This window comes from Medicago sativa, chromosome 2, assembly GCF_051527215.1.
Source record: "Medicago sativa cultivar Bolivia chromosome 2, Bolivia_mono, whole genome shotgun sequence".
NCBI lineage: Eukaryota > Viridiplantae > Streptophyta > Magnoliopsida > Fabales > Fabaceae > Medicago > Medicago sativa.
This window is the reverse complement of record NC_140750.1, coordinates 56,638,371-56,658,587: the sequence shown is the minus strand read 5'-3', so window position 1 is coordinate 56,658,587 and position 20,217 is coordinate 56,638,371. Positions and strand designations below refer to the sequence as shown.

General features: G+C 33.3%; 1 protein-coding gene across 1 annotated transcript; it reads right to left on the bottom strand.

The window, feature by feature from the left end:
- Positions 1–12,051: 12,051 nt before the first annotated feature.
- Positions 12,052–17,784, bottom strand: LOC146949174 (Di-glucose binding protein with Kinesin motor domain-containing protein). The gene is made up of 15 exons (XM_085745233.1): positions 17,676–17,784; positions 17,451–17,534; positions 17,253–17,333; positions 16,822–17,160; positions 16,661–16,722; positions 16,363–16,573; positions 16,105–16,181; positions 15,922–16,021; positions 15,546–15,821; positions 15,162–15,447; positions 14,532–14,906; positions 14,137–14,174; positions 13,859–14,022; positions 13,564–13,689; positions 12,052–13,124 (listed from the first exon to the last, which is right to left on the bottom strand). Exons 1-15 carry the CDS (start codon positions 17,764–17,766, stop codon positions 12,345–12,347), a joined length of 3,090 nt encoding a protein of 1,029 aa, XP_085601359.1. The 5' UTR covers positions 17,767–17,784; the 3' UTR covers positions 12,052–12,344.
- Between the last annotated feature and the right edge of the window lie 2,433 nt (positions 17,785–20,217).

Here is a 20,217-nt window from a genome sequence, read left to right as displayed (position 1 = left end):
GTCTTGTGCTAGAGAGGAGTCTTTCTTAGTGTGAATATATATATACCATTTTTGATTCTTCAAAAAAAAAAATATGAGTGAGACTTTAGCAAATAAAATTTATCTTTTTTTTGCACAAATCAAAAAATAAAATTTATCTTTAAATAAATGTCATTCTTATTTTTCAATGTAAAATCCATTATTATTATGTTTTTCCAATATGCCATCTAATTATTATTATAGTACACTACTTCTGTACTTTAATTTACATTTGTGATGATGGAAAATACATTAATAATATTAGTGTTAAATAAATTTTTGTCCCTATAAATATATCAAAATTTGATTGTAGTCCCTAAAAAATAAAATGAGATGTTCTCATCCTCACAAAAATTTTTGTTTTATTTTTGGTCCCTAATGGAGATAATTTTGACATTTTTTGAACATAATATGAATATATAAAGATTGAACATTTTTTTTTTTTTTTAAGCAAAGGAAACTTGCCAGAAAAGCAAGCCCCTATGAAATATATAGAAAAACAAAAGAGATATACAAAAAGAGGGGGGACAAACAACCAAAACCCTCAGAGACTAGCAAAACCTAAAATAAGGCAACCCTAACCTATTTCTAGTGAAATCAACTCCAATTTGAGAAGGAAGATGATTCCACCAGAAATAGGTATTCAAACTAAGACCAATAGATGCCAATTGATCAGCACAATGATTCCCCTCCCTATAAATATGAGTTACAAAAAAATTCATTGAGCTTAGAAGCTGCAAGCAATTTTCCCATCTGTTTCTTAGATGCCAAGGAACAATTTTCTTTGATTTGAAAGCTAATTAAAGTCACTAACATAGAATCGGTTTCCAGCCATATATGATCCCAACCTTTCGTGTGTGCTAGTTCTATTGCATACATTGCACCACTCAATTCTGCCACTAGAGAGTTGTTGATTCCCAAGTTATAGGCAAAGGCTCCCAGGAATTCAGAATTTCTGTCTCTAAAGATTCCTCCACAAGAGGATGGACCTGGGTTACCGAGAGAGGCCCCGTCTATATTACATTTTATCCAGTCAAACACAGGGGGCTGCCAAATAATTTCTTTGATTCTAGGAGCATTTCCATAGTTGATTTTAACAGAGAAAGCTTTCAAAAGCACAAAGTCAGCCATAGAAGAGTTAGCTGCACATTTTGCATTGTTTCCAGTCATAGAAGTGCCTGAAATGATAAGGTTTATTGCTGATCTATAATGTATCTTTTTATCAGCAAAAATCAGTTGGTTCCTACAGAACCAAATAGTGTTTAGGCAGTTTATAATAGCTGAAAGAACTACCACCTTGCAAAGAGGAGACCATCTTCTCTGAGAAACATTGATGGCTTCCTGAATTGAGCTAAAATTGCATGATACTTTTAAAATAGAAGCTAACCATTGCCATATTGATTTTGCAAAATCACACTGCAGCAACAAGTGAACCGTTGTTTCTTGCTCCTTCTTGCATAGACTGCATCTTGATGGGAACTGACAACCTCTAGACAATAAATTGTCATCTGTTGGGAGTTTGTTGTGCAAGCTTCTCCAAACCATAAGAGATTTTGAAGGTGGTATTGAAGGATTCCAGATACTTTTTGCCCAAGAAATATTTTGACTAGTAAGGCAGTGATAATGATAAGCTTCTTTGAATGATAGGCTACCATCATGAGAATGTTTCCATAGGAGCTGGTCCTCTTTTTCCACAACAGGAAGACAAACCTTAGCAGTGATTGCTTGTAAGTTTGGAAAGAGTTGAATGAGGCTTACTGGGAGATTCCAGGAGAATTCATTGATGAAGTTGCTGACAGTTGATTTCAAAAAAGGCTGAATACCAGGAGAAATATTGAGGGATGTGACAAGTGGTTCACCACTCCAATTATCTGTCCAAAAATTGATGTCAGTGCCATTTCCTACCAACCAAGCAGAATTAAGGATAACTTCAGAGTATTTGTGTTTGATTCCAGTCCAAATAGATGAGGAGATATGATATTTTACTGGTTGGTGATTCTTCATTACTCTATTCTTCAAGAAATTGGCCCAGGGGAGGTTAGTATGAATCATTTCCCAACACAATTTTAGATTAGCACCTTCATTAATCTTTGACAATGATCTAATACCCAATCCACCCTCATTGACAGGAACACATACTTTGTGCCATGCCATAGTTACAAGCTTTCTCTTGTTCACATCACCACTCCATATAAAATTCCTCATCCATTTCTCTATGTCTTTGATCAAATTTACTGGCCAAGAGTATATTGTAATACAGTGAAGAAGCATACTATGAATTACACTTTTCACTAACTGAACTCTACCTGCTATAGAGAGGAGGGATGCTTTCCAGGCTGAGAGCTTGAGTTTTATTTTGTCAGCAATTGGTTGAAAATAAGCAGTTTTAGCTTTGCCTTTAAAAATTGGAACACCTAAATATGTAAATGGTAAAGTGCCAATAGTAAAACCTGTCAAATTGGAGATTTGAGTGATTCTTTGTTGAGACATGGAACCAGTATAGAAAGAAGATTTCTGAGGATTTACATGCTGGCCTGAAACCAAAGAATAATCATTGAAAAGTTCTTTTAAGGTAATGATGTTTGCTGAAGTACCTTTACAGAAAATCATAATGTCATCTGCATAGAGGATGTGTGAAGGTGCTTGATTACTTCTTGAGCCATGAATCAACTTTAAGCTTCCATCTCTAACCAGCTTAGTGAGACTTCTACTCAAAACTTCCTCAGCAAGACAAAAAAGAAGAGGGGACAAAGGATCCCCTTGTCTGACTCCCCTTGAACAAGAGAAGAAACCATGTAGCTTGCCATTGATTGAAATAGACATCTTTGCAGATTCTAAAATTGTTTTGATCCAATTGCAGAAAAGATCACTGAAACCAAATGTCTTCAAAACTTTGAGCAAGAATTTCCAATTCAAAGTATCAAAAGCCTTTGCCATATCAACTTTGATAGCAACATTTCCTCCAAAAGTCTTCTTGTGCAAAACATTAACAACTTCTGATGTTAAACAGATGCAATCTTTGATGCTTCTACCCTTTATGAATCCTCTTTGTTGAATTGAAATTATTGCAGGCATGATTGATGATAGCCTATCTGCCAGAATCTTGGATATTAGCTTAAACTTGAAATTTGCAATGGCAATTGGCCTATACTGCTCCACTGAATCTGCATGGTTAGTTTTTGGAATAAGAGCAATAATATTGGAGTTAAAATTGGGAAGTAACCAACCAGATGTGAAAAATTGCAAAACAGCTTTACAAACATCATGTTTGATTATTTCCCAGTAGTTTTGAAAAAAAACTGCACCAAAGCCATCAGGCCCTGGGGCACTGTCTTTGTTTAAAGAAAAAACTGCATTTGAAATTTCCTCATCAGAAGGTAACATGGTGAGCATGTTATTTATTCTCTCTGTAATGAGGTTAGGAATAACCTCTTCAATCATACCATTTTGTGTAACATTTGAAATGTTGGTAAAGATATTTGTAAAGTGATTCACAACATGTTCTGAGATCAAATTAGGGTCAGTTAGTGTGTTGTTCCCATTCTTCATAGTTGAGATAAGGCTGGAGGTTTTTTTGATTTTTGCCATTCTATGGAAAAAAGCTGTATTTCTGTCTCCTTCACAATGCCACTTGACTTTTGATTTTTCCTGCCAAAAGATTTCTTCTATATTCAAAGCATTTTCCAAGTTCACCTGAGCAATCTTTTCTTGGTCCATAAGAACATCAGAGCAACCAAGGTTATCAATTTTAGCTTGGATTTCATCCAGTTCCTTGTAAGCTGTGTTAACTTGAATATGTACATTTCCAAAAGTATTTTTATTCCACACTTTTAAAACCTCTTTCAAATTCTTCAGCTTTTGATTCAACACAAACATAGGACACCCTGTAACTTGAGTGGCCCAGCAATGTTTGATTAAATTAGCACAATCAGGATGAGCACTCCACATTTTCATGAATTTAAAAGAAGAGGAAAATTGAATGTTTTGAGTTTGAAGATCAAACAAGATAGGGAAATGATCAGATCTAAGCTTGGTGAGAGTGCAAACATTAAGAGATTCACAATTATCAATAAACAGTTGGTTGACAATGACTCTATCTAACCTCTTTCTAGTGTTGTTTCTACCTCTTCTGCCATTAGACCAGGTGAAAGCTGAACCTTTGGTTGGAAGATGAATGAAATTGTTAGCATCAGACCAGTTTTGGAAGTCTAGCATAGGGGTTCTATGAGGGGGGTGGGGTATAAAGATTGAACATAATAAACTAACATAATATGAATACAATTTGAACATAAAAGTGTTATAATCTTGGCATTCACATAAAGTGGTCATTAAGGACCAAAAACAAATTAAAAAAATTTGTGAGAATGAAAACATTCAATTTAATTTTTTAGGGACAAAAATCAAAATTCGCTATATTTATAGGGATGAAAAACTTATTTAACCCATAATATTAAAGTTAGCTTAGTAAAAGATTCAATGAGGTTAACCCATAAACTTATTTATCAAAAGAAATTAATAAATATTATTACAAAATTTTGAATCATATAAGATTCAATGAGGTTATTTATTTTTGCCGTAAGACTCTCCATTTTAGTTGAGGTAATTGCTTGATTGCTCTCGATTGTCGTTCTTGACAAAGGAAATCTATCCTTCAACTTTGGGATACTTAACTACTCCAAAAGGTGTTAAATATTATATTTTGGGGGGCTTTTGAGCGCTACTAAACTAAAAAATGCATGAAGTAAATATAAAAGCAGAAATATAAAGAAATAAAAATGCGTAGTTTGATTGATTGTGTGTTAAATAAAATGTACAAGATGTGTCTTTTTAGAGAAATACTAGTCCAATATTAGCCAAAACGACATGGTAGACAACGATTAGCCTCACTCTTTTATTCTTCTCTATTTTCCTTTAAGATTGTTTACTTTTACGAGATTCATCATGGTGCATCTTTCAACCTCAAGTCCCAATACTAGGAGTCGAAAAACTTTGACAACTCAAAAAGGTATTTACGATATTTCATTTCGTTGGCCGATTCTTTTCCTAATGCTTTTATTTATCAAGGAAGAAGCCGAATAATTCATAAAATGTAAGCGGAAAAAAAGGTGCAAAACAAACCTTGGCTCATAAGGAAAATTGAAGCTCAACGCTGTTTAAATTGGGGAAACCTCTGATTGTAACCCATCTTGGGGTTCTTCTATGAAAGCAACTCATTTTCTAACTGATTTCTAGAACTAGGACTCCTTTTACTCGATTAACAACTTGTTACCCCTATATTCTAGCTTAGAGAATGTTCCTTTGCTTGCTCTTTAGAGGAGGTCATTAATCAAACACTAAGACAGTTTACTTCATATTAAAATATAGTCCTAACTCTTTGGTACGTAGTTCTATAGTAGTAATGGAATGGTCACTAGTGTTTTCACCTCATTTCCCAGCATTAACAAGAACCATATTCAAATCACAAAAAATTAGCTAGTCATCATTTTTATTGACATCAGCAAGATCATAAATAAGGTGACATGTTCTATATTTTTAATTATGACTGGAAATTTAGAATAGCCATAGACCCCAATAGCTTCATTTTTTATAATAATATTATATACTACCTAACCCACAATAGTTCCATGAAATTAGCCTCATTGCCCTTGACCAGCCTTGTCAGCAAGGTTTGCCAATTCAAGTGAATGGGTATTTAGAAGTTCTGCCCCATATTGCTTATCTCAACTACACTATTTTCAACTTTTTTGGATCTGAGTTGCTAGTTATTTCAGTTAGAAACTACCAATTTCGGACAAAGACATGTATTTAATAAATTAATTTAAAAAAAAAAAAAAGATAAATTGATGGTAGGCATCATCACTTTATTCAGGTAAGTGAATTTTGTCTATTTATGTGAAAGACAAATGATAAGGGATGCGTTAAAAAAAAATTATGATAAGGGAGGTTGCTTATAAATATATTGTAACTTGGGGATACATACTGTACTTGCGAAAGTACGGTAAGGATTCTAGGGCTAAGAATCGTATACTAGGGTTTTAGACTGATGATTAGATGCCTTGAGAATGCTCTCAAGAGTGATATTTATAGCCTGCTATGGGCTTGGGCTTTGGTTGCTTGGTTCCCAAGCAACAGGGGTATTTGCGTAACTTGGGGTTTTTGGGCGGTTTCTAGAGGCTTCTAGAAGCCTAATGAGGCGGCGCCCTTCAGGGGGCGCGCCAGGGCTCAGGAATCCTTCTGGAGGGCGCCCAGGCCCTTCCAGAGGGCGCCCAGGCCTTTCTGGAGGGCTTCGAGCCTTCTTTGGAGGGCTCCCATGCCCTTAGGAATGTGATGACGGTCCACATACATATATACAAATTCCTTATTATCTTTTTTTATGATTCACATTATAAATAATCTTGTATATAATATTAGCTGATAATTAGGTCACCAATCCATAATTCAAAATGAAAAAAAAATGAATTAGGTCACAATCTTAACAAGCCGCAAATTTGATGAAAATTGTAATTTTCACAAGGTGACTCATACAAATGTCATGTTAACAAATGTCATAAACTACCTAATTGTCAAAAAAAAAATGTCATAAATTATCTGGCATTATTTTGTTAGGGTCATGTTAACAAGTGTTCTTACTCGTACTTATTATATTTTTCTTGGCGATTGCTTATTGATAGACTCTCAGCTGGGGATGTTTTGCTCCATCAAGGTGTATTAGAGATATATAGTTTAGTTACCACTAGTATTAGTCTCATTAGTATATATAGTTGTAACCTCCCCATAAGTGGGATAACTTTCTCATTTTGTAATATCCAATTTCCATCAATACAAAGAGCTTTTCTATATTTCTCTCTTTCCTTCCATGGATGCCATGTTTCCTAACATGGTATCAGAGCAAACTTGGTATCCACCTTGAAGGATTTTTCCGTTGCATTTTCGGGAGAAAATTTAATTTTCTCTTCCTTTGTTTTTTTTCTTTTTCTTTCTCATTCCATTTTTTTTTCTCTTTCACTTTTCTCGAGAAAATCTATTTTCTCACATCTTTTCGTTTTTTTTCTCTTGTTTCCTTTCTCGTGTTCCTTTTCTTTCTAAGTCAATTTCTTGATTTCAAGTTTTTGATTCGATTTCACTTTCTCGTTCCTTTTCTGATCAATTCGGTTTCTTCTCATGTCAATTTTTCGTTTACTTTCACTGAATTCCATTTTCGTTTTTCTTCTAATCGATTCTCTTCAATTTGTTCGATCGATTTCGTGTTCGATCCTTATCTCCATTTCATCTGATTCCTTTGAATCATTTTCCCTGTTCTATCATTTTTTGTCCAGATTGCGATTTCGTTTGTGTTTTTTTCCCAATTCTTAGGGTTTGTGATTCGGTTTTGATCACATCATTCGCTGTTCTGTTCCAAATTCCTCTTTGGTTTCATAATTGACGGTTTCATGTAGTTTCTCCGATCTCTGTTTTGGCTTGGATTTATCGTTTTGAATAGCTGTTTCATGATCACAATACTAGTGTTTGTTGCCATATATGACTATTGCTTCCAAGGTGTTTGTTGAAAGTCCTCAATGGAAAACAGATTGACATTGTGTTCAGATGGATGTGCTTTGTGTATGCAAGTGTTTGGAGTTGTAATCTTGGTTGCAAAGTGCAATTTCTTGCACCATATTTGGCAGATTTATTCTTAAACATAAATCCTTGTTGCTTTGGTTCTACCATCAAAGAAGAATTGTTATGTGATAATCCATTGTGGAGTAGCCTTCGTCAATTGATATATGCAGGGAGCTTCTTTCATTTGTTATTGTATGTTGTTGAAGAATATTGTTACAACTGGTGGTTATTCATTGCTTTCTTCAAAAGACATTGTTGAGGTTGTTTGTGTTATTGTTTCTGTTGAGATTTGATGCATCCAACTCTCTTGGAGTCTTAATTCTGCTCTTCAAGATCTTTTGTGTTACCCTTGGTGCTCACTTCCTTCTTTTGGATCATGCCACCTTTTATGCAACAATGACCGAGTGTTAGCATGAAGACTTTTAATTGGAGTTTAATTGTTGGCTTTGTTGCTGTTCTTGGTTTTGAGATATAGGTTGCAGACAAAGTTGCACTCTGTTTTGATTGATTGTCGTATGTTTTAATTCCTGGATCGTGTATGAAGTATTTTGGCAAGGAACCATATATTGTTGGATAGTGTTGGTGCCCCTTGAGCCTAGCTGCTATCTTGTTACCTTCTGCTTTTGGTTCACTTATGTTGGAATGGTTATTTGGGCATCTATGTCTATCTCTATTCTTTGGTTATTGAAGAATGTGTGCTTCTGAATTGGATGCTCACAAGTTGTTTGAAGTTGAAAGTGCAAGACCTTTAGAGCATCTTCTTGGCTTAGTTTTGATGTCTCTGGGATGCATGTTTGGATTTCTTTGGTGCACCATTACTGCTGGATTTTGTTTGATTTCTGGTTTTGGCTATGTTGGTTTGTATATCATTTTGAAGATTACAAACAGTTTGTTGTGGATATGTTTGAGCTTCATTGTTGGAAGCATTGGTTTTAGCCTCTATTTGAGTGCATCAACATGGATTTGTTTTCTATGGTTTGAAGACACATCACATGGCTATGCATCTCTATTGGCTTGCATATTGTTTTTTTCTTGTCTCGGCTCGGCATAGGAGGGCATTACTTTTATCTTTGGAACCTTGGTCTTGTTGCTTCATGGTACCTTTGATGTGAAGTTTATTCAACATATGACCTCCTTCCATTGTAGACTATGGCCCTTCCTTGCATTTGGTTTTTCTTGTCTCGGCTCGGCATTGGAGGGCATCACTTTTTATCTTTGGAACCTTGGTCTTGTATATGACCTCCTTCCATTGTAGACTATGGCCCTTCCTTGCACTTCTTTCTTGTCTTGTGCTTCTATCTTGAGTGATTGAACACTCTTGATGGTTAAACGTTGTGCTTTAATTGGCTTTGTTGATATTGGCTTCTACCGGATGGTGGTTAAGCGTTGCTTTGATGCTTCTTCCTTCAATTGGTTCAACCTTGAGTTGTGGTTGCTTCTTGTTGGATAAGCACTTGTTTGATGACTTTGGTTTTTAGCCGATGTGTTTCCGGCATCTTTCCTTGTATTTTCATTTGCTTGATGTATTTCCTTGTATTTTCTCATTTCAAGTTGGAAGTGTTTTGAACACCTTCCAACTTGAGGGGGACTATTAGAGATATATAGTTTAGTTACCACTAGTATTAGTCTCATTAGTATATATAGTTGTAACCTCCCCATAAGTGGGATAACTTTCTCATTTTGTAATATCCAATTTCCATCAATACAAAGAGCTTTTCTATATTTCTCTCTTTCCTTCCATGGATGCCATGTTTCCTAACAAGGTGTGTTGTCAATGCCTTACGACTTAGGTCATTTGTTTTTCACTAAGCTTTTATCTTGTGTTGTTTAGTGTAAAATATATGGTTGGTCAGCCATTGGTGGGGCTCCTCATGTTGACATCGTTTAGGTGGATCAAGAAAAGCACATGAAAATTGTTAGACATTTAATTTGGCTGGAGTGATTTGGTGTCTTTGACTATTGAGAAATAAAATATTGTTTAACAATGGGGTAATTAGTTGTGTATGTTTTTTGCTCATATAGAAATTGTAATGTGTGGGTGGTTTATAAGTTGGGAGGTTAGAAGTCTCATTTACTTTATTCAAACTAGTAGTACACACAAAGCTTCTAGTGTGCCTAAAAGTAGACTAATTGGGATTGTTTTCATTGTTTTCCCTCTTTATCTTGGGTTAGAGTATCTATTGTATTTCCTTTAATTCAATTATAATTATAAAAAAAAAGTTGTTCACATGCTTGAAATTTTATCTTTAATGTGCAACAATTTGTTGTGAAGTGGCTACACCACTTTGTTGTAACATTAGTTTTTGTTTTTAAGCTAAACTAGTCACCCGCTTGAATCAGCATTAAAAAGAATTGAATCTAAGACCTTGATGAGGAGTATATCCTAAGATCTCAAGTCAACACCAACTTATCAACATAAGTGGGTTAACATCAGCGGCAAAGCTAGCACAATTTTTACGAGGGGGCCAAATATAAAGAAGAAATAAATTTTTTTAAATTTAATATATTAAACTTAATTAATAAGTAAAATAAATTTACAATAATTTTTACTTATATTAAATGAAACGACAACGAAGAAAATAAAATCTAACACTAATTATTTATAAAAGTTGTACTCTATGAAGTTTTAACAAGTCAAATTTATTCTCTCAAAAAAAAAAGTCAAATTTATATTTAATTGACACTAAACTAAATAGATTAAAAGTATTTTTTAAAAATCATCTCCCATTAAACCAACAAAATTGTTTGAGTGGCCAAGTAATATATTAATGGGGTAGCTACATACAAAACTATACTAATTATGCAAGGTTTATTTTTCTTTCGGGGTAGCCAATGCTACCCCATTCATATGAAGGGATTCGCCCCTGGTTAACATTAGTTAAAAGTCATTCAAACCCATTTTCATCCACGGTAGACATTACTAAGATGAGTCGCAGACTAAATCCCTCTCTTTAAGAAGTTTTGTGGTACTGTCTAAAATTATGCAAGCAGACTAATAATCAGGACGTTCCCAGGATAAAATAACCTAACTACAATTGTATCGAAATCCTACTACATTTTAGGATACGTTCCAGAAATACACTCCAAAGATGTGGCACTAGGACCACTCAAATATGATACTTAAACCACTCTAAATTATGACGGATAAACTTATCGACGTGACAATATTTTGAAGGGACTGTTTTTGAAGGGACAGAAAGAAAGATGGAGAAGTGGCTCGGAAGTACGTCGAACAAAAAATGGAGAAGAGATAAAACTCACAACTGGCTGAGTTTTAGTGTGCTTAGAAAGTGAGGTTGAGCATTCTTTATATAGACGAGAATCTAAGATTGGTTAAAAAATGGATGGATCAAATCGCGTGAAAATGTTAGGAAACGGATGGTTCGATCACGCCTCACTAAAACAGGCGCAAAGTGAGTTTATGCTCCAAATTTTAATCATAGATGTGAGAGTGTGTGTTGAGAGTCTCATATTAAATGCAATATTATCTAATAACATTTTTTATAAATGAAAGACATCTCGCACCTCATAAATTGAATTTATGAATAAAATTAGACTTAACTTAAATTCTAAAATCAACATTGAGAGATATCCGTGACTTTGAATTTGAAGCCCATGAAGAAATGAGTTGACACTTGACTAATTTTGCCTTCTCTAGTTTTTATCTATTTAATCTATTTAATTTAATGTCTATATTGTGCTAATGCTTTGATATCTACAATACATAAAGGATAGCTCAAGTGGTTAATATCTAAAGGAATCTGTCCTTCAAAAAAAAAACTAAAGGAATCTGGAGAAGTTTAAAGTTTAAACTTTGACCTACTTACATAATAATATACTAACAATTAACACTTACCTGAACAAAACAAACATCTTGCTCGATTACTTAGTTTTGAGTTGATTAGTCTTGCTTTAAAATTTAAATAATATTCAATTTTTCCCTAAAATAATATTCATTTTGAATATTCAAAAACTTTAATTTTTAAATATTCAAAATAGATAAAAAGAACTTTGATTTGAACATTTAAATATTCAAAATAGATATAAAAAAAAATAACGGTTTAGATTGAAACCCAAAAACAGTTTTCCTATAATTAGCAAAAATTAAAGTGAATTGGATCAGGAGTAACAACAAAAAGATATGAGACAAAGAGTAACATAGGGACCATAACTCAGCAGATAATAAATAAAACTTTAAATTAAGAAAGAATAAAAATTAAGGAAATGTTAACAAATATGAATACAAACATTTGAAATAAAAATAAAAGTAACTCGTTTGGCTAATATAGATTTATTTCCAAATTTTCCATTCTCCTTGATGGAACATTTTTGTATCATCCTCTATTCCTCTTCCCTTTTTCACAGTATATTGCCTGTTTTTCTGAAACAAAATTTCAGTCTATATTTTGATTTCAGTTAAAAAAAAAAAAAAAATCCAGAATCAAGATTTGAGTTGAATTTGAATTCAAATGAAAAGAATACTCTAACAGTCATCTTCAGTCAAAAAAAAAAAAAAGTCAACTCTAGAGATGTGGTATCACTCTTTAAAGTTAAAGAAAATTTACACACCCCACATGCAGAATTTACAAATGACTTGCTCCATGCATTCTCCCATTTCACATGAAAAATGAGATGCATTTTTCAAACCTTAAAAAAACACACAAGAAATCAATTTTAACTATCCACACATTGCAGAAAAAATGAAAGAGTCTAAATCAACTCATCTTTTATATCCATCCCCTTTCCTTGTCCTTGTGACTATTTTTGTGTTGAATCTCTTTAGCTGCACCACCTCTTCTACTACTATTTCCAACTTGCACCCCCCTTTGTGCCAATTTCCCTCTACTTCCAATGGAGACTCTCACTTTCTCCATCCCTACATTTACACCACCAACTTTTCTCATGTGGTGTTGTAGTGGAGACCTCACTTGACCTTTCTTATGTATGCTTCTTCTTAGTATGCTACCTATCTTCTTAACACCACTTTTAACTTCTTTTGGACTCTCACTATGACCTTGTAATGGTTGTGAACAGTTGGTGGTTTCTGATTCCTCATTGACTGGTAACTTGGGAATGAATGGTGTTTGAAACTGTGTTAAGCTTGGGAGTGGAATTAGAGAGTTTCTCCTTGAAGTAGCTGCCGAAGGAATGCGCGGTGTCATCATTGTACACATAGAAGCTCTTGACGCCTTTTTTGGAAGTAGCGATTTATTATCAGCCAAGTCGGGATTGTTTTCTTTCTCATTGTGATCAATGCACTTGATGGAGCTTTCTATTGTAGAAAAGGGTATACTGTAAGGTTTTAAGATGTTCTCCATTAAGGGTTTTGCTGCATCATTAAAATTCTTGAGAGTTGCTAATGGTCGATTCGTAAGTGATGTTGATCTCAAAATTGAATTGTTTTGCTCTTCTTGATGTTTCATTTGATGCTGCTCAGCTATCTTTGAGTCTACATGTTGACGTGCTAGCTTTCTCTCAATCATAAGTTGTGATTCCAGCTCCTTCACCTGCAAATTTTTAGAAATTTGTAAGGAAAATAAAAAGTGTAACATGTATAAGATAAACACCCTCATTCGTAAGTTGTAATAATTTACAAGGATAAACAAAAAGAATATTGTGCTTTATTTGGATTGATTTATTTGAGCTTATCTACAGGCATAAACACTTGTGGGGCTATTTGGAAGAACTTATGAAAATCGCCTATGACATGTCCATATGCTGCTTTAAGCTTATTTCTATAAGCTATCTAGGATAGCTTATTATGAGAACAGCTTATAGCTTATATGAACAGTTTGACTTTATTTTATCTTATATTATAGAAATAGCTTATACATAAGCCCTTATATGATAATAGAAATAGCTTATCCACAAGCCCTTATATGATAAGCGCTTATGCTATAAGTGCCTGATAAAATTGTTTATCCAAATAGGGACTTATTATGATACCTTATCTTGAAGAGTTTTGTTTTTATGATCCTTTTCCTTCATTTTGGACTCGAATCCATGGATTGTTTCCTCCATCTTCTTGATTTGAAAGTCCTTCAGTTTTAGCTCTTGTTTATTTTTCTCAGCCTAAACAACAAGAGAGAACATCAATTTAAAACGATCGACAATGAAACAAACTATATATATTTGTTATCTTAACCTACTTTAACTACTCTTGTTAGCCATTATTCTATCCTAACAATATCACAGTTAAGAAGCAAAATGATGATAATACAGAATATTACAACAATCATACCATCTGTTTGTGTTTCAGAAGTTCAACTGTGTCCCACTGCTTTTTTGGAGGGCCCAGTTCTATTCCCCTTACTCTACTAGCAAAATTCAAAGAGCAAATCGTCTCGCCCAAATCGTTTTCATTAGGACTGATCTGTACAAACATGAGTGTCTTTGAATCTCCTCCTAGAAAAAAAGATTGTTCATCAAATTCTATAATCACATTTGCATACTTGCAGAGAGATAGAGAGAACTCAGCACACAAATGTTCATTGATTAAGCAAATGGAGAATTAAGTACCTAACGAGTCTTGCAGCAAGTGTGTAAGCTTGGAGTTCCTGCATAATGAACAATATAATCTTCAATGTTGACAATAGACTAAAGCATGTTTGAATAAACAACTTAATTAAGCATTTATAGCACAAGTTTTTATCATATAAGAGCTTATGTATAAACTATTTTTAATGACAAAAGATAAAATAAAGTCAAACTGTTTTCACATAAGCTATAGGCTCTTGTCATAAGCTATCCTAAATAAGTTATGAAAATATGCTGAAAACAGCTAATGAATATGTCATAAGTTGTTTCTATAAGCTCTCCCAAACAATCTCACAGGTGCTTATCATAAGTTTGTTATGTTAATACAGTATTTCAACTTTCAAAATTTATGATTGAAAAATAGAAAGGATAATAACCTGAAAGGGATGTGTGAACTTTTAGTTGCAAGAGCTGAAATGACATCACCAAGTGCAGAAAGAGACCTATTAATATTTTGTGTCTCCTTCAATCTATCACCTTGCACTTCTGTCTTTGCAACTCTTTCACTGCCTGCTAAGTCCACAAGCCATAACTTGCTTCTAGTGTGTTCTCCATTCAACAAATTTTCTCCCTTAACCATGACACAGTGAATGCAGTGCGATCGGCTACTGTGTTCGTTCGCATTAGTTGAGCTTACAGCCCTTGCATTGCTGCCAGTTTGTAGGACTTCCCACACTTCAGTCATATTGTTCACATGTGCCTCAACCAACCCTGGAATATGCATTCCTTCACCAGCTTGCCTTATCTCCAATCTACAATTAACCCTTTTTAGTTACTATTATGAAAAATGCAAGAATAAACCAAGCTAAAGTATAGTTTTTCCATTGAAAATTGGACTTAATTGATATGCACTGAAAGTGGAAAGATGTTTTCTGCTGTCAATCAATCATAACCGTTAGGAATACTAAACATATTTTGACTTTGATCATAGTTACCTTAAAAGTCATCCAAATTAATCTCTTAAAAATTTCCTTGAAAATAACTAAATGGTTTTGTTAGTAGTCTACCTTCTTGCAGACATTCCTGGATGATTCCCTGAAACCAGCAAATCTCTTATTTGCTCATTGTACACTTCTAAGACACTTACGGAGATATCATAGCGATAGACCTTCTGTCTTTCCTTGATTATATCAAACATTTTCTCAAGAGTCCTGAAATTAACTCCTCGAGACTCTTCTGTGCCCTCCATTGTGAAGGTTTTTCCGGTACCAGTTTGTCCATATGCAAAAATGCATACATTGTATCCATCTAAAACTGAGGTTGCAAATGGTACAGTGTCCTCGAAGATATCAGCTATAAAGAAATAACAATAAAAATTTGTCAAAATGAGCATTTATCTTCAATTCAGAACCAAAGTTAAAAGGACCTTTATGGCATTAATGCTTAATTACCTTGTTCAACTTGAGGGCCAAAGACAGCATCAAATTTAAAAGTCCTTTTTGGAGATCCATTTGACAGTACAGTAAGCTCACCATCTTTAGCAGAATCAAAATCTAAGGCCATTGTGGCTCCTCCTTTCATCTCTTCGGCATTGAGAGGCCTACACCGGCAAAAGACCCTTATGTTTCCTCTCAACTCCAATACCTTATTATAAAGCTCTTTTTGAACCTTAGCACCTTTAATATATTTGGACTTAAGATCTTCGTGCAACTCTATTTGTTCATTCACTACAAAAAATGGAATAAAATAAAGTTTTAAGTACACATGCAAAAGGGAAAACTAGTAACACACAAGCTAGAGATTCTAATGCAACACTGTCTACTTTACTTTTAGATTTGATGATGAGTCCCATTTCACTTATATCTGCTTCATATTTCTTGTATGCTTCTGCTTCCTCTAATAGCTTCATGTGTTCCATTTTCATAATCTGTCCAATGAAATTAACAAACACATTATAAATACTTTAAAAAAATTCATGACATTCACTCAAGTTTGTTAGGATATCAGTACCTTCAATCTCCTCATCAAGTCTCTCAGTGATGTAAACCACTTGCTTTTCTCTTTCACTTGCCCCTCAATAGCAAATGCTGCAAAAAAATATCAGTGGATATTAAATAAACATAACCTTTTGTATATGGATTTTTTACACTATAAGTGTACAGATTTTTTACACTGTCAGATCATTAAGAACGTTTCCCTTTAATTGTAATTACTTTTAAAGTCACACATTTGGTTGGTTGTGATTTATTGATAGAGTAAAATGCTTACCTAAAGATCCTACATGCATCGACTTGCGCATTAGCTCGTTCTGAAGCTCGTTTAAGGAGTTCAAAGCTTCTTGACATTCACTGCTTTTTTTATGATTCTCCCTCTTGAGCTCCCCTAACTCCCTCCTTGTTACTGCCAGCTCTTTTCTCTGACACTCAAAATCTCTTTTCAGCTTCTGAAACTTCTCTTCTACCCCAACATCCTCTTCATCCTACAACAATATCATTGAGAATTTAAGATCATACACATTTTCCTTATCGAAGTAAGAAAATTACCAAAGTTCATTACAGAAACATACTTCTGAGCACTCCAACTCTGTCTCCTGAGACACTCTACCATCTTCTAACATTTCATCGTCGTCTGAATTTAAAACAAAATTTTGTTTGTAAGTAGCAATTTGGACTATCACCTTATGTAAAGCTAATATTCACAATTAGAGATACAAAGAATTGAACTCACTTCGAGAGTAGTCTCGGGGCGACTCGTCGTCTTTAGTTACCGGCGGTGGATGAAGCTCAAAGGAAGCTTCAGGTGAGACTAACTCTTCCTCTGGTTCAATAGTCTGACACACATTCGAGAATTTAACAGTTGGAGTCTTATGGACATTGTAAACTTCAACTTCAGGTCCATTGATTCCATTCTCGAGAGAAAGCTCCATAGATGAATCCAAATTGTAGCAATTTTTGTTCTTCTTAAACAATTCAGGAGAATCACAATAACTGATTCCAGCATTATCTGGTGAGGCAGAACAGATCACCAAATCTGGTGAGGTCATCGAAAACCCTAATATCGACCGTCCTGAAACAAAATCAGATCTTTAGAAACACACAAATGCACAATCAAATAGTTCTTGAAATGTACACTAAACCAGAACAAAATTAAAAATTTACCATCATCAACCAAATTTTTCACAACTGGGTCATCAAATTGCAAGCTGTTCCTTTCCAAGCTTCCATTTTTCATACACAATTCTACACCGAAACACAAAAATCATAACAACCCATCAAAATTAAGAAAATGGGGTTCATCAAAAACAATAAAAGATTCAATTTTTATAAAAAAAAAAAAAAAAAAAAAATCATCCTAACCATAACTAGGGTTTCCACCACATGATTGAGGATCTGCTGCCTCCATAGCTGAATTCAGAGAGCTAAGTGATGATTTTGAAACTCCTAGATGAAATTAAACCAAAAGGGTCAACGAATTTGATCATAAATATCATAACTTTGAAGTAAAAATTCAATTTTTACTAAAACCAAAAAAAAAAATATTCAATTTTGATTAAACCCTAAAAGGGGGTTAAAGGATCTTACTAGTAGAAGTGGTTTCTTGTTGTTGTTGAAAAGAAGCATCAGTTAGAAGAAGAGGGTCATGATCATAGTGATTAAATTCATTATCTTCCATTGATAAAATAATAGTCACAACCCGTTTGAACTTTGAAAACTGAAAATATATAATAAAAATAATAACAGTGATGATTAATCAATAAAGGGTTTGTGTATGCTTTTTGAGAAGGTTATGATTATGAAGAAAAAAAAGGAGAAAGTTTTGCTATGAAATGGAATTTGATTTTGGAAAATTGCCTTGTGAAAATTTGACCGTTGGAGGGTTTTGAAATTTGAAAGGTGATAAGCGGGTGAAGAATTTGCATGCTTTGTGCATTGGATTCTGACTTTGGATAAAACCAAGTTAATGGAGTACAAAATAAATATACACGTGACGTTACACTCCTTTTATTTGAGTAGTTTAGATTTGGTTTGAGACTATGATTTTGTTTGACTCACTAAGGAGAGAAAGTGTCGCTTGTCCTTTGGTGGAAAATATATGAGTGAATTTAAAAAAATTATTAATGGAAAAAAGTTTAAAGGATTAGATGGTATTTACAACATGTTATTTGGACGAGTTTTGATTTATCTGTAAAAAAAAGCTTGGGATTCCAAGTTTGTAATTTGAAAATTGGTTTTGAACCTTCATGATATCAAATTTCAAAATTTAAGGTATATTAACATTGTCAGATCATCTATTTTATCTATTTTGTACGATCAATTCAAAAGTGACGAAGGTCCAAAACCAAAAAAAAAAAAAAAAAACCTTCAAATTAGAAAGTTGGAATCCAAAAAATAACTTATAAATAAATGATCTAATACTGAGGCCTTTGTGCGATCAAATTGAATTCACAACATATTTATACATCAAAACTTTTGTAATGAAGAAAATGGAGAGACTTATAAATAGAGAGGATCTTGACTCCAACCTTAAATAGGGTGAATAAACTCTTTAGCAAATAAACCAACATTCGTTGTCCACCATCAAATTCAATTTTTTTCTAAGAAATGAATAAATTCAATTAACATGTTGCATGAAGCCTAGAAAAATCAAAATAAATCAAAATTTGACCCGTGAATTTGCTTACTCATAATAAAATTAAAATTTTATAAATCAAAATAAATTGAGACGTAATCGAAATTCTATGAAACTTGGTATATCATCTCTATATATTTTTATAGAGATGTCCACACAAAAAACTCAAAATTTAATTTTTAGGTTGAGATTTCCTTTGTATTTTTTATTTGTTAGCGTTTTAAAATTCATAATTAATTTGTCCTTTGTCGTGAATTCTAATTTTATTTGAAAAGTCATATTTTAACGTCTGTAAAAATCATGAAAAAAATTGACATTTGTTTTTGAAAGCATGAAAAAATTTGACATGTATATCACTTTTGTGAAATCTATGTTTACGGGAAAAATAAAAGGTCAAAAATAAGTAGAATTTTAAACTAAGGGTGTAGGATCTATGTTTTTTTTTACATGTCTGTCATAAAAGTGTAGAACCAGTGTTTTTTTACATATCATTTTCAAAATTTTGCGTATATTATAGTCAATTTGAATAACACTAAATTTTGTGCTATCAATACTAATCTCTACCATATAAGATACTCCCTCCGTCACAAATTGTATGACGTTTTGGACATTTCACACGTATTAAGAAATGTAATTAATATTGTGTGAGAAAGAGAAATTATGAGTTGTTTTACAAAATTGTCCTTAACAAATGATATGGGAAAAATAAATGAAAGAATTGAAAGAAGAGATAGTAATAAATAGTTAAGGATATAATAGGAAAAGTAACAATAATGTTTCATTGGTATTGTAAAGCGACATATAATTTGGGACAAAAAAAATTTCAAAACGACATACGATTTGGGACGGAGGGAGTAGTACAATCATTTTTCGATACCAACATCTGTTACAAATATATCCAAACATACCCTAATTTTTTTTAGTATCGAAACTATAAACAATGACAAAAAAACAAATTAGTCTGGTCAAACTATTGGCAAACAAAAGAAAAAACAAGGTCCAAGATCGCAAGCTATACTACTATGTATAATATCATAGTGTAGATGCCTAAAACATTGATCCAAAAAGTAAGGTCTTTCTCTAGGATGAGCTGAAAGTTTATCATGCATAAGGTATTTCGACAATTTTATTGTAATCCTTTAAAGACTGTAGACGTTTTGTAGAGTAGATGAAACGTTGATGAAATGCACAATATTATTCTTCCAAACCATAAAATAATGTAATGTCATCCAAAATTTACGAATTTTTTTATTATCAAGAGTGCTTAATGCTCAACTTGACATAATTATTGGTTGAGAAGTCTATCGTGTATTCAAGATTTCTTTAGACATAATATGAACAATGGTAAAGCCAAGATGGACGACCGTCTAAGACCTCATACAATTAATGGGCACAAAAAAATTTAGTAGGTAATATGTATGGTATGTATAAATATAAATATTTGGAGGGGTTTCAAATTTTATAATAGTACATGTAAATAGATATAGATGTCCC